At 37.5% G+C, this 12161-nt stretch overlaps 1 protein-coding gene across 1 annotated transcript in view; it reads left to right on the forward strand.

The window, feature by feature from the left end:
• crtc3 (CREB regulated transcription coactivator 3) overlaps positions 1 to 11802 on the forward strand; it is a 218072-nt gene extending 206270 nt beyond the window's left edge. Inside the window, exons 13-15 of the mRNA XM_039773390.1 lie at positions 8889 to 8969; positions 9060 to 9249; positions 9812 to 11802. Coding sequence (XP_039629324.1) covers positions 8889 to 8969; positions 9060 to 9249; positions 9812 to 10014 — 474 coding nt within the window. The 3' untranslated portion in view covers positions 10015 to 11802. The remainder of the gene's footprint in view (positions 1 to 8888; positions 8970 to 9059; positions 9250 to 9811) is intronic.
• The last annotated feature ends 359 nt before the right edge of the window (positions 11803 to 12161 follow it).

The raw sequence follows: 12161 nt of genomic DNA on the forward strand, positions 1-12161 counted from the left end.
ATAAGTGGCTTATTAAAAAACAGACATCGTCAACCTCTGTCCCTCCACAAGCTGCTGGCTCCAGGGTTGAGCCCAGCACTGCTGCTACCAATACGGAGCACAGCGCACCCATGTCAGGAACTGACACTCCAAAAGATTTAGATAAGCCTACACAATCCTCCAGCTCCGCACCCATGTCGGGTACTCCAAACCTCTGCCTTCAACAAAATATACAGTCCGGACTGCCAGACTTAAATAAGCCCATTTAATTAATTAATAGCCCATCCCAGCCCATTTTAATTAATTATTCCAAGCACGCATTCGGAAAGACTCAGATGTTTTAGTGCAAGCTGGTATCAGTATCAACCATGGCTTGAATATTTTGTTGTCCATGATGCCAGCTTTTGCTTTCCCTGCCGCAAATTTAGTGTTTCCAGTTCGGACCGTGAGGACATATTCACCAAACACGGCTACACTAAATGGAAAAAAGCTCTAGAAAAAGACGGTGGCAGCATCCACAAACATGCGTCTGAATGAATAATATGAAAAAGCTGACTCTCCTGGACTTTGCATTAACAGTGATGGTACCAGAGATCGCTGTAACATTGAGAATTTGTCTGTAGTGATTAGATTCGTCCAGAACTCCATCCCTGAAGAACACCTGATTGGCTTAATTGAACTGAATCAGCTTCATGCTGAATATATTTGTAACCAAATTCTGTCACATCTCTCTGAGTTAGGTTATAGCCCATACAATTTAGTGTGTCAGTGTTTTGATGGTGCTTCTGTCATGTCTGGGGCAAGGCGTGGTGTCCAGGCTTTGTTACAAAACAAAGTTGGTAAGTACATTCCATATGTACACTGCTACAACCACCAGCTCCATTTAGCAGTGATACATACAATGGAATCAGAACCTTTGGCTAAGAAGTTCTTTGACTGGTCAAATTCATTGAGCACATTTTTTCACAGACATTATGTTTCACACACATACGATACACCCACACTTAAAAGACTTCAAGAAATACGATGGACCAGTCATTATGATGTCACAAAGTCCATTGTCAACAATGAGGAAGCTATAAGGGGGCTTCTCTCAGAGGTAGCAGAGGCTGACACTGCCCCTTTTGAAATTTACATAGAGGCATGTGGTCTTTTGACACAATTAAAAAGGCAGAATTTCTTCAGGAAAATTCCTCCTTCATGTGCTTAGTGTGCTGACACCAGCCAATGCAATTGAGCATTTCTCTCAGTGTGAAAGTAGGCCTACCAATTCGCTCAAAAGGAAATGGAAAATTAATTCACAGCTTGATGATAATATTGTCGTGTCTACGCTTGGGCATGGTGATTGTAATAAACAAATTGCTCCTTATCTGACTTTTAAAAGGGCTACACACGTGGACAAAATTGTTGGTACCCTTCAGTCAATGAAAGAAAAACTCAAAATGGTCACAGAAATAACTTTAATCTGACAAAAGTAATAATAAATAAAAATTCTATGAAATTTAACCAATGAAAGTCAGACATTGATTTTCAACCATGCTTCAACAGAATTATTTAAAAAAATAAACTCATGAAACAGGCCTGGACAAAAATGATGGTACCCCTAGAAAAGACTGAAAATAATGTGACCAAAGGGACATGTTAATCCAAGGTGTGTCCACTAATTAGCATCACAGGTGTCTACAATCTTGTAATCAGTCAGTGGACCTATATATAGGGCTCCAGGTAGTCACTGTGTTGTTTGGTGACATGGTGTGTACCACACTCAACATGGACCAGAGGAAGCGAAGGAAAGAGTTGTCTCAGGAGATCAGAAAGAAAATTATAGACAAGCATGTCAAAGGTAAAGGCTATAAGACCATCTCGAAGCAGCTTGATGTTCCTGTGACTACTGTTGCACATATTATTCAGAAATTTAAGATCCATGGGACTGTAGCCAACCTCCCTGGACGTGGCCGCAGGAGGAAAATTGATGACAAATCAAAGAGACGGATTATACGAATGGTAACAAAAGAGCCCAGAAAAACTTCTAAAGAGATCCAAGGTGAACTTCAAGCTCAAGGAACATCAGTGTCAGATCACACCATCCGTCGTTGTTTGAGCCAAAGTGGACTTCATGGGAGACGACCAAGGAGGACACCATTGTTGAAAACAAATCATAAAAAAGCCAGACTGGAATTTGCCAAACTACATGTGGACAAGCCACAAAGATTCTGGGAGAATGTCCTATGGACAGATGAGACAAAAATTGAACTTTTTGCCAAGGCACATCAGCTCTATGTTCACAGACGGAAAAATTAAGCATATCAAGAAAAGAACACTGTCCCTTCTGTGAAACATGGAGGAGGCTCTGTTATGTTCTGGGGCTGCTTTGCTGCATCTGGCACAGGGTGTCTTGAATCTGTGCAGGGTACAATGAAATCTCAAGACTATCAAGGGATTCTAGAGAGAAATGTGCTGGCCAGTGTCAGAAAGCTTGGTCTCAGTCGCAGGTCATGGGTCTTGCAACAGGACAATGACCCAAAACACACAGCTAAAAACATCCAAGAATGGCTAAGAGGAAAACATTGGACTATTCTAAAGTGGCCTTCTATGAGCCCTGACCTCAATCCTATTGAGCATCTTTGGAAAGAGCTGAAACATGCCGTCTGGAAAAGGCACCCTTCAAACCTGAGACAACTGGAGCAGTTTGCTCATGAGGAGTGGGCCAAAATACCTGCTGAGAAGTGCAGAAGTCTCACTGACAGTTACAGGAATCGTTTGATTGCAGTGATTGCCTCAAAAGGTTGTGCAACAAAATATTAAGTTAGGGGTACCATCATTTTTGTCCAGGCCTGTTTCATGAGTTTATTTTTTTAAATAATTCTGTTGAAGCATGGTTGAAAATCAATGTCTGACTTTCACTGGTTAAATTTCATAGAATTTTTATTTATTATTACTTTTGTCAGATTAAAGTTATTTCTGTGACCATTTTGAGTTTTTCTTTCATTGACTGAAGGGTACCAACAATTTTGTCCACGTGTGTATGTTCAGCATTCTTGATAGAGCTATTGTAGAAATGGAGACAAGATTCTCTCAGAGAAATGTTGAATTATTGAGGGCCACATCGCTTCTCCTCCCAAAATCAGAATTATTTCTTGATCATTCTCTCCTGAAACCACTTCAGGCACTTGCAGGCACAGAGCAAAACAGCATGTGCTTGCAAAATGAAATTGCTGTGGCAAAAGCAATGTTGATCAATAAATTGCCAGCTGATGCTAATCTCTCTAAAGCACGCAAATGCATTCAGCAGTATAAACAGGCCTTCCCTATGTTGCATTCGCTATATGTCACAGCACTTATCATTGGTGTGTCTTCAGCTGCATGCGAAAGCTCTTTCTCTACTTTGAACCGCATTCTCACTTCACTCCGCCGAACAATGCTTCATTCAAGGAAGAGAAATTTATTCATTCTGGCACATGAGAAAAACATCACAGTAAATCTAGACATGAATGAATTTATTTCAGAATTTGCCAAGAGCAACCGCAGACTGTTCCTGTAGATAATATCCAGGTTAAACACTGGAAACTGATATCCCATAGCCTCCCTAATGACTACAATGAGCAACGTTTCTGTTCTTGCTCTCATATGTTGTATACATTTGACTTTATTGATATTTACCTTGTAGATGTAGCTCTATATTTGTTCACAAAAAATAATAATGCAAGTTCCATTGCCTCTGTTAATTTTATTGAACAATAGGTTATGATTTATGCCACAATTTTTGCTTTTATATGTTATATAAAACTATGTTCTTATTGTTATTTGACCCCCCTACAAAAATGGGGATGGATGGATGGATATTTTTTGCCCCCCCAGACAAGCCAAATGCCCACCCACACATGATGTTCTGGTCACACCTCTGATGTTGCAGCTATTCCTGTAGATGCTACGGTTGTAGGAATGTCTCCCCTAGCTCTGATGGTATGAATCAGGGCTTTGTAGACAAAGGTTTTCCCTGTTCCTGCAGGACCATCTAAGAAGAAGCATATTTGTTGCGGATGGGAATCGCTGTATGCAGCGTGTAAACATGTGTTTGGTGAGGTGTTGGGGGCGGGCACATGAGCAGGCAGTGCGCATGTCTCGAGAGCAAGGGTGGGCGTGGGGGGTTAGAGTTGGAGGACGGGGCTCCGTCGTGCTTCCCATGGTTGGGCGACTTGGTCGATTATATATGTAGATTATTATTATTGGATTGTTACATCTAACAGACCTAATCACATGACAGGCTCCTTTAAGATCCATCCATCCATTTTCTAACCCGCTGAATCCGAACAGGGTCACGGGGGTCTGCTGGAGCCAATCCCAGCCAACACAGGGCACAAGGCAGGAACCAATCCTGGGCAGGGTGCCAACCCACCGCAGTCCTTTAAGATTGTTGTAATAAAAGATGTCCATCTTTGAATTCAATTATTATGGTGATCTTGAATATTCTTTATTTAAAATAGTAGTTTTACTAACTTGTATAATTAATAATCGTGATGTAAAGTGAAGCATTTTTTATAAATTGAAAAGTATCGTGTCTATTCTTGCAGTTTCAAATGGGCTTCACAAGGAGGCACAAATTCAAACATGAAAAAAAGCCTAAAACCTATTGACTTCATCAGTTTTTTGTTTTTTTTTTACTCGGCATGTTGCTGAGTATTAATCCACATCTTGAGATAACTTGCATGCTTTTAAACAACTTTTCAATTTTGTTTTTGGATGCGAAAAAAAGAGCAAAACAAATTCCTGAGATTTGTTCATTTTAAAAGAAGGTGGGCTGTGTGCTTTACCTCACTGTTTGTCTACCTTTTAGCCCCAGGTACATGTTTCCTCTCGCATATCTTTTTCACCTTAAAATATCCTTTCCTCCTGTTATAATTGACCTTATTGAATGTTGCACTCCTTGGTTGAACTGCTGTCTCTGTTCTGTGGATAACAAGGTGATAATTAGTGAAAAAATGTCACACTCAGTCTTTCATTATGTTACATGAAGAAAATTATAGACAAATGCAAAAAAAATGTCATCATTCCAGTTATTTCAGTTATGCACCACAGAAACATTTTGGGCTTGCGTAAATGTCTACCAAAAAGAAACAGTGAAAATTACTACTTACTTTTTACTCAGTTGTTCATTTATTAGTATGCCCTCAACAGGAGTGACTCAGCTTACAATATAAAATTTGATAACTGTCTTGTGACTTTTCAGTTTGTTTCATTGTGACTTTGCTGTATCACATTATCTGTCATTTTTATTTGCCCAGTATTTTTTTTTTCAAAGCTGAGGGTTAACTGGTGTTGTGAATTTAGTATCAATGTGTAGGTGGCATAAGCTCTTTCAAATATCTAAGACTAAGGTAAAAAATGCAATGTAGTATAATCAGTTCAGCTTAATTTTCATGTGTACAAAGTACAATGGAACTGTTAATTGAACATTTGACCAAAATGACCTATGCTGCCGCTCGGCATAAATGTCACTGTAGGTTATGTAAAATATAATAACACAGAACATAGCAGACAAAAAGTATCGCCTACCACAATCATCCCACATTGCAATGGCATTGCTATGTTTTTCACACACTTGAAATAATTAGTACACAGCCTACACCAGTTTCCATATGCAGGAAAAAAAGGAGATGGAACAGAGTGGAAGGAACAAGCCACAGATGAAGTGCATAGTGCAGGAAGGTGGTATCCTCACAGCAGAGCATCTAAGGCTGTAGCTAGAAGGACCAATACAGTGTGGAACTTGACTCTATACAAGGTGCCATTTAAGACAAAATAATCATATGCCATTAAACCACTGTATCTGTGTGTGATTCTGTTAAACTAACTATGTTCAAAGGTTTTATTTGGAAAAAAAAATTCCAACAAAGGATGATACTACATTGTGGAGCCTCCATATTTATAGCGGAACTTTGCATACGCCATTGTTGCGCTGCTGACCATTACATGACATGATCTATGTGTTGCATAAACAACTGACTGCAAAAACCAAAACGAAGAGTTAAATTTTGTCCAAATAATATAAACAGTCTAAAATACCACATATGAGTTCTCTATAATAAAAGTAGCATCCAGCACAAGGAATAACATTAATTCATTATGTCCATCAGCACAACATATTAAAAAAGAGAGTTACCTCAAGAAAAATAGTACCAAGAATCTCTAATAAAAGTTTAAGTTTAAAAAGTTCTAATAAGCATGCCTCAGAAATGAATAAGGCACTTTTTCTTGAATTGAAACCTTTGTTGCTTCAAAGTGAACATATCCAGTAATTTAAGGTGTTTGTTTTCATATTTGGACTCATGTCCTTCAAGCTTCATTTTAAAATGCGAGTACAGTCTGAGAATTTAAAAATTTATAAGAAGAACTTAATCTGTGAAGAAATAACTTTGTCCTGAACAATGCTGAACTTATCTTTTAAAAAGTGACAGGAACTACTTCTTTTCTGTATAATTTCTACCAGTTTTTTCTATATTCAGAGACGAGTAGTTAAGGCTAATCCAATATTTTAACAGGCTGATAACAATTAAAGACACAGTAGAAGAAATATAATTTACTCCAAAGGAAATCTATAGCAGAGTATCTGCATTCATGTGAAAGATATCATTTTTTGTAACTATATCTCCTAATGACAATAAGTGAAGTGAAAACAGCTTTGATCTGAATGCATCCCTGAGGGGCACTATATATTTATTTTTCTAAATGAAATGCCTGACTACTGCCATCAAATTTTTGTATATATTAAAATTATTTTAATAGGTATGTACTAAATTACATAATTACATTGCCAGGGACCCAATATAAATTTCAAAGTGTGTATAATAAAATGGAATTGTCAAGGGTAATAAAGGCTGCTTTTAAATGTAAGAACATAATTAAATAAGAGATACAAAACAATGTGTTCCTGTTGCTCTTCCCCTCTTTTGGAAATGCCATTAATTGTATACTCTAGTTGTTCATTGATTCTCAGATAGTCAGTGTATTAAAAGCAATATGCACTTGCTTTTCTGCAGAACAATGGATCACCTTTTGTCCTTGAACAAATATCTGATGGTTTGCTATAGTATTCCAGTCTTGACTAGAATTTCACAAGTTTTGGCGATATATTGCACAGACTGCTGAAGGTAAATTGAATTCAGGGGCCTTTACTATGTACCTTTCAGTCTTTGTATAAGCAGAGTTATTTACATCCTTATTGAAAGGAACCTGTATAAAGTGGGCATGTGACTCAGTTAAAGGTGCTTTCCCACTTGAGAAACCCAGGCCATTTTTAGTTCTTGGAACTTCTTTAAGCTCCTACTTAAAGGTATGTACTTTTCATTTAACCAGGAACTATTGAGGGTGGGCTTAGGTAAGGAATAGTTCTGAGTGGTTGACTATAAGTACTAGCACTATCTTGCAAATCTGATGTGTCACACCATGCGCTGCTACAAAGAAATACTATCCCTCCATGAAGTTGGGATCACTGCAGGGGTCCTATGTCATTTATGTCACTTTAGATGACTTTTTTAGTTATTTTCACAGGCTTTGTTTACATAATCTTTGCCAGTCAGAAGTCATTCTCCGGTGTGCTCCTGTGAAGCCGAACATTTATTGTGACATACCCAGTGGCTGAGACCAATTAGTCTGACACTGACTAGGATAAAATCAAACAGGTTTGATTTTCTTTTCAGTAGGAGGGAAGGACTTTTTGAATGCAAGAGTTGAGAGTTGTAGTTCCTTCAGCCAGAAGTACAATGCATAAGATGTAGCCATGAGGAATTTTTCAACATGCCTGCTACAAATAACAGAGAAGCTTGTCTGTCTGCTGTCTCGTTTGTTACATACCATAACAGCATGGAAAAAATAAATGAAGGGTGAGATTTCAAGTAGATCTCGCAACAGCTATTAACCATTCATACATTGCCAGATCATCAGGCAGTACGTCTTTGGCTGGCAGGAAAAGAGGAGAGAATGACAGTGCTAGAATATGTAAATATGACATAGGTTATGATTTTCAGCAATCCTGAGAAAACATTGTGTAATGGGACTTTTGCTTAAGGCTGTATTTTATTTCTTCAGCTTGTTTTGTTTTTCAGAAACAAATGTAGTGGGTAGCTCATGCTTTTGAAAATATTGATTCTGGGTTCTTGAAAGTTGCATCTCTGTTATTTGCAGATGATGATAATGTAAATGGTAAATGGTCAGTATTTGATATAGCGCCTAACTAGAGTTCAAGAACCCCTTAGGCGCTTTACAACACAACAGTCATTCACCTATACATTCATACGCTGGTGATGATAAGCTACTATGTAGCTACAGCTGCCCTGGGGCACACTGACAGAAGTGAGGCTGCCGAACACTGGCGCCACCAATCCTTCCGACCAACCACCAGCAGGCAAGGTAGGTTAAGTGTCTTGCCCAAGGACACAACAGCTGCATTCTCATGCCGGGAGCCAGGATCGAACCTGCGACCCTCCGATTGCTGGACCACCCGCTCTACCGACTGAGTGGTCTTACGTTCCAAAACATGATAAGAAGCTGATGAGTTTGGGAGGATCAGGAGTAAAGCCAAATCACAGCCTACAGTACTGTGTAAAGGCCCAAAACAGGTTAAACAAATATGTGTCAGTCACCCAGGAAGCATGTGGGAGTCACTTGAGGTTTGTTCCAGGTTATAGGTTTAAACTGACCTGCTATGACTATAAGACCATTACCAGTGGAAATGGATGAAATGTAATTAGTTAATGACCATAATATATTTATATTTAAATAAAGTATCTACCATAAGTGGATTTTTAGAGCCATTTGAATACATGGTTAAAGTTCATATAGAAATAAAAGTGTTTTATGTGCTAGCAATGTTTCTTATCTCGTCTTTCCCTCGTTGTCTTTCTCAACATTAGGATTTTGTTGGAGAATTCCTGGTTGATCCATTCATGGATACTGATACCTCAGGGGAGTATCCAAAATCTCTGACATATAAGGTACTAAAAATGTATTTAATGTAAAATGAAATATATGTTCTTCAAATGTAAGTGATTATTTGTAAGTCTTTGATATTTCCACTTCTGCAGCTTAGGCAGTTTAACACATTGGAGAATGCATTTGGGTCTTTACCTGGAGGCTGCTATTTCAACCAAAGTTCAGACATCAGCTGCTCACCATCTTCTGGGATAAAGCTTGGTTGCAGTCAGAGAAACTTACAAGACTCCCTGCAGATACAGCAGTGCTTTGAAAGTAACATCCCCAACATTATACTGACTGGTAAATGCACTATATACTTTTTACTGAGGGTTAAATAATATGACATTGTAATTCATAGCCATTGCTATTTTGTACAAAGATGTGCTATATATTGTTCAAGCATGTTTCATATGTCTTTTTCTTTTAATCTTTTTTGAATTAAGTTATCCATTCTGGTTCACCACTCCAATAACTTTTAGCAAAGATTGTACTAAGCTCCAAATAAAATTGTGTGAAACTGATGTTATTATTCATAATTCAGTTTATTTTTATAGAGCTGTTTACCAAGTATAGGCTCAGGATATGTTATTTTGCACCAGACACTGCAAACCACCACACATGCCTGCTCAGAATGAATAAAGCTGTTTGGAATCTGCCTATAATGTTGTTCACATACACTCAGTGGTTAAAATGCCATGTTGGCACACAAAAAGTTCCAGATTTTATAACATTTGGAATTTAAACATTTTAGATTAGGGATACTCAACCTGTACTTTTCTAGATCTACAGTTTGTTACAAAATGTGAATAGAGAATTGATTTACAGTAAATGCTTTACATGGGTCTCTCTTGTCTTTTTGCAGATGAGTCTAATCCAAGATTATCGAAAGATATCAGTGCATTGGCTGGGGTTCCAGAATGCTTCGACTCAGAGAGTGTTTTCCCTTTGGAAAATGAACTCCATATTGAGCCCCTTACTCTTGATGGACTAAATATGTTAAGTGATCCTGACTTGATTTTGCCTGATCCCTCAGTGGAAGATGGATTTCGCAATGACAAGCTATAGTAAAGGAGAGAATCTGATGAAACAAGAACAAAATGGAACATTTAAGGTGTGGGTGGGGGACTTCTTATTTCTTCATAATTTCATTTGTCTCATAATATTGTAAAAACTGAAAAGAAAGTTATCCTTTATCTTCAGTATTTTGGACTTGTTAGCTCCAACATATCATGTGAAGTATGAATCATTTCCAAAGCATGTTCTAAAGTATTTGCTTGACATCTTGTAAAATATCAGCAAAGAATGCGACCTTTTATACTAGGTTACAAGAAGAGATATTACTTTGTTTTCTGAGATTAGCTACCACAAATCTTATGGTACTGTTACAGGATTTCGAAATATTTTTGAAACCTTTTCTTTGTCCACAAGATTAACTTTCAACAAAATATCCAATAGGGATATTTTGAGATAGAGTAAATATACCAGAAGTCAGTTAAAGCAGAAATGTGTATTAGTTATAGTGTGTCTAAGATTTAAGAAGTTGTCATCTCCCTTACTTTTTATACAAAAAAAATTAGATTTATTCTGAAGGTAGTAAAATATGGGAAACTAAAGGTATTTGTAACAAATTATTTGTATAACAGCTTGAGCCTAATGAACTGTACAAAATTGCAAGAAATAAGTATGCTAAAGTAGAATAGTAAAGTGTGAGGGGTGACTTAAAAATTCTTGGAATTTATATAAAAGAAAGAAACTTTAATATGCAACTTACACCAATTCCCTTTTAGTCACTTTTCAGATATTCCTCTTTAGATGTAATACTACTATTTGCTTCTTACATCCATTCCTGGAAACATTTCCTGTACTTTTCTTACCATGTCTAGAGCCTCCTGCGATTTTTTTTTTTACTCTCAGGATCTCTAACATAGCAGCCAATAATCTTCCCTTCGGTCTCACTTTTAATGTCAGAAGCAAAGCAACGTCGCAGGAAGTGAAATCAGATTGGTTTTGGTTAAAAACTCTTTGACTGATAACATGGTGTGTTCAGGTGCACTGTCATGGTACAATGATGTATGCAGTTTTATATGAGCCACCACATAGCATGTTTATTTCCATCCATCCATTTTCTAACCCGCTGAATCCGAATACAGGGTCACGGGGGTCTGCTGGAGCCAATCCCAGCCAACACAGGGCACAAGGCAGGAACCAATCCTGGGCAGGGTGCCAACCCACCGCAGTGTTTATTTCCTAGTAATAATAATAATAGGTTTTATTTATATAGCACCTGATGCTTTCCCACAGATGCCTCAGCAGTTCAGCGTAATGTTACCTATTAACAGCCTGTCCAGGAGAAACATTTTATTAACTAGTCTGTTATTGTCAACAAAATGCACTCGTCATTCTCTTCATGTTCAATATGCCCTGACATGCTTTTTTCGGTTTGTAATAAAAAAATGTGCCAAAGTCATGTACACATTTGTAGAATAAATACACATCTCGACCAGTATGGCACAATATCACATAGTAGACTGATTACCAAAACTGTAGTAATGTTGTACCTAGTGGCATAGTCAATAACTAAACCCTACTCCCATGCTATTGACCGATTCTGGGAATTTGTGGGGGTTCCACTCCCCCTCATAAGGTTGAAAAAGATGCACATCTGACCAGATTATGTACAGAAAAATATGCTAGAAAGATCAGATGTAAATGTGGTACTTCCCATGAGATGGGTTAAGGGATACAATATATTTTTAGCTTTTAATCCAGTAATAAAAACATAACTTCAATTTTTCTTGAACAATTATTTGTGTTTGAATGATACCTTGTATTAATATAATACAATTTATTTTTGCACAGTGTCCTTTATTGAGTGAAGGTGCAGAGCACTGTGACAGATTCTCAGGTTAAAACACAAGAATAGATTACACTAAATTCAGAAACAGTACATATAAACACACAAAAAAAACAAGTAGAAAGTGATTAACATAAATGAAAAAAAAGAGTATATACCCATTAATTAATTCAGCCTGAATTTAAAAGTTTAAACTGAAGGGGCACCTCTTATAGTTACAGGTAGATCATTCCACAGCTTCAGGCTCCTGTTAGTACTATAAAAGCATCCCTCCCACTGTTATTTTCTTAATCTATGGAATTATCTAAGTGGCCGGCATCTTGAGCTCTTAATATTAAGATTATTATTATTATTATTG

This window comes from Polypterus senegalus, chromosome 12 (assembly GCF_016835505.1).
Source record: "Polypterus senegalus isolate Bchr_013 chromosome 12, ASM1683550v1, whole genome shotgun sequence".
NCBI lineage: Eukaryota > Metazoa > Chordata > Cladistia > Polypteriformes > Polypteridae > Polypterus > Polypterus senegalus.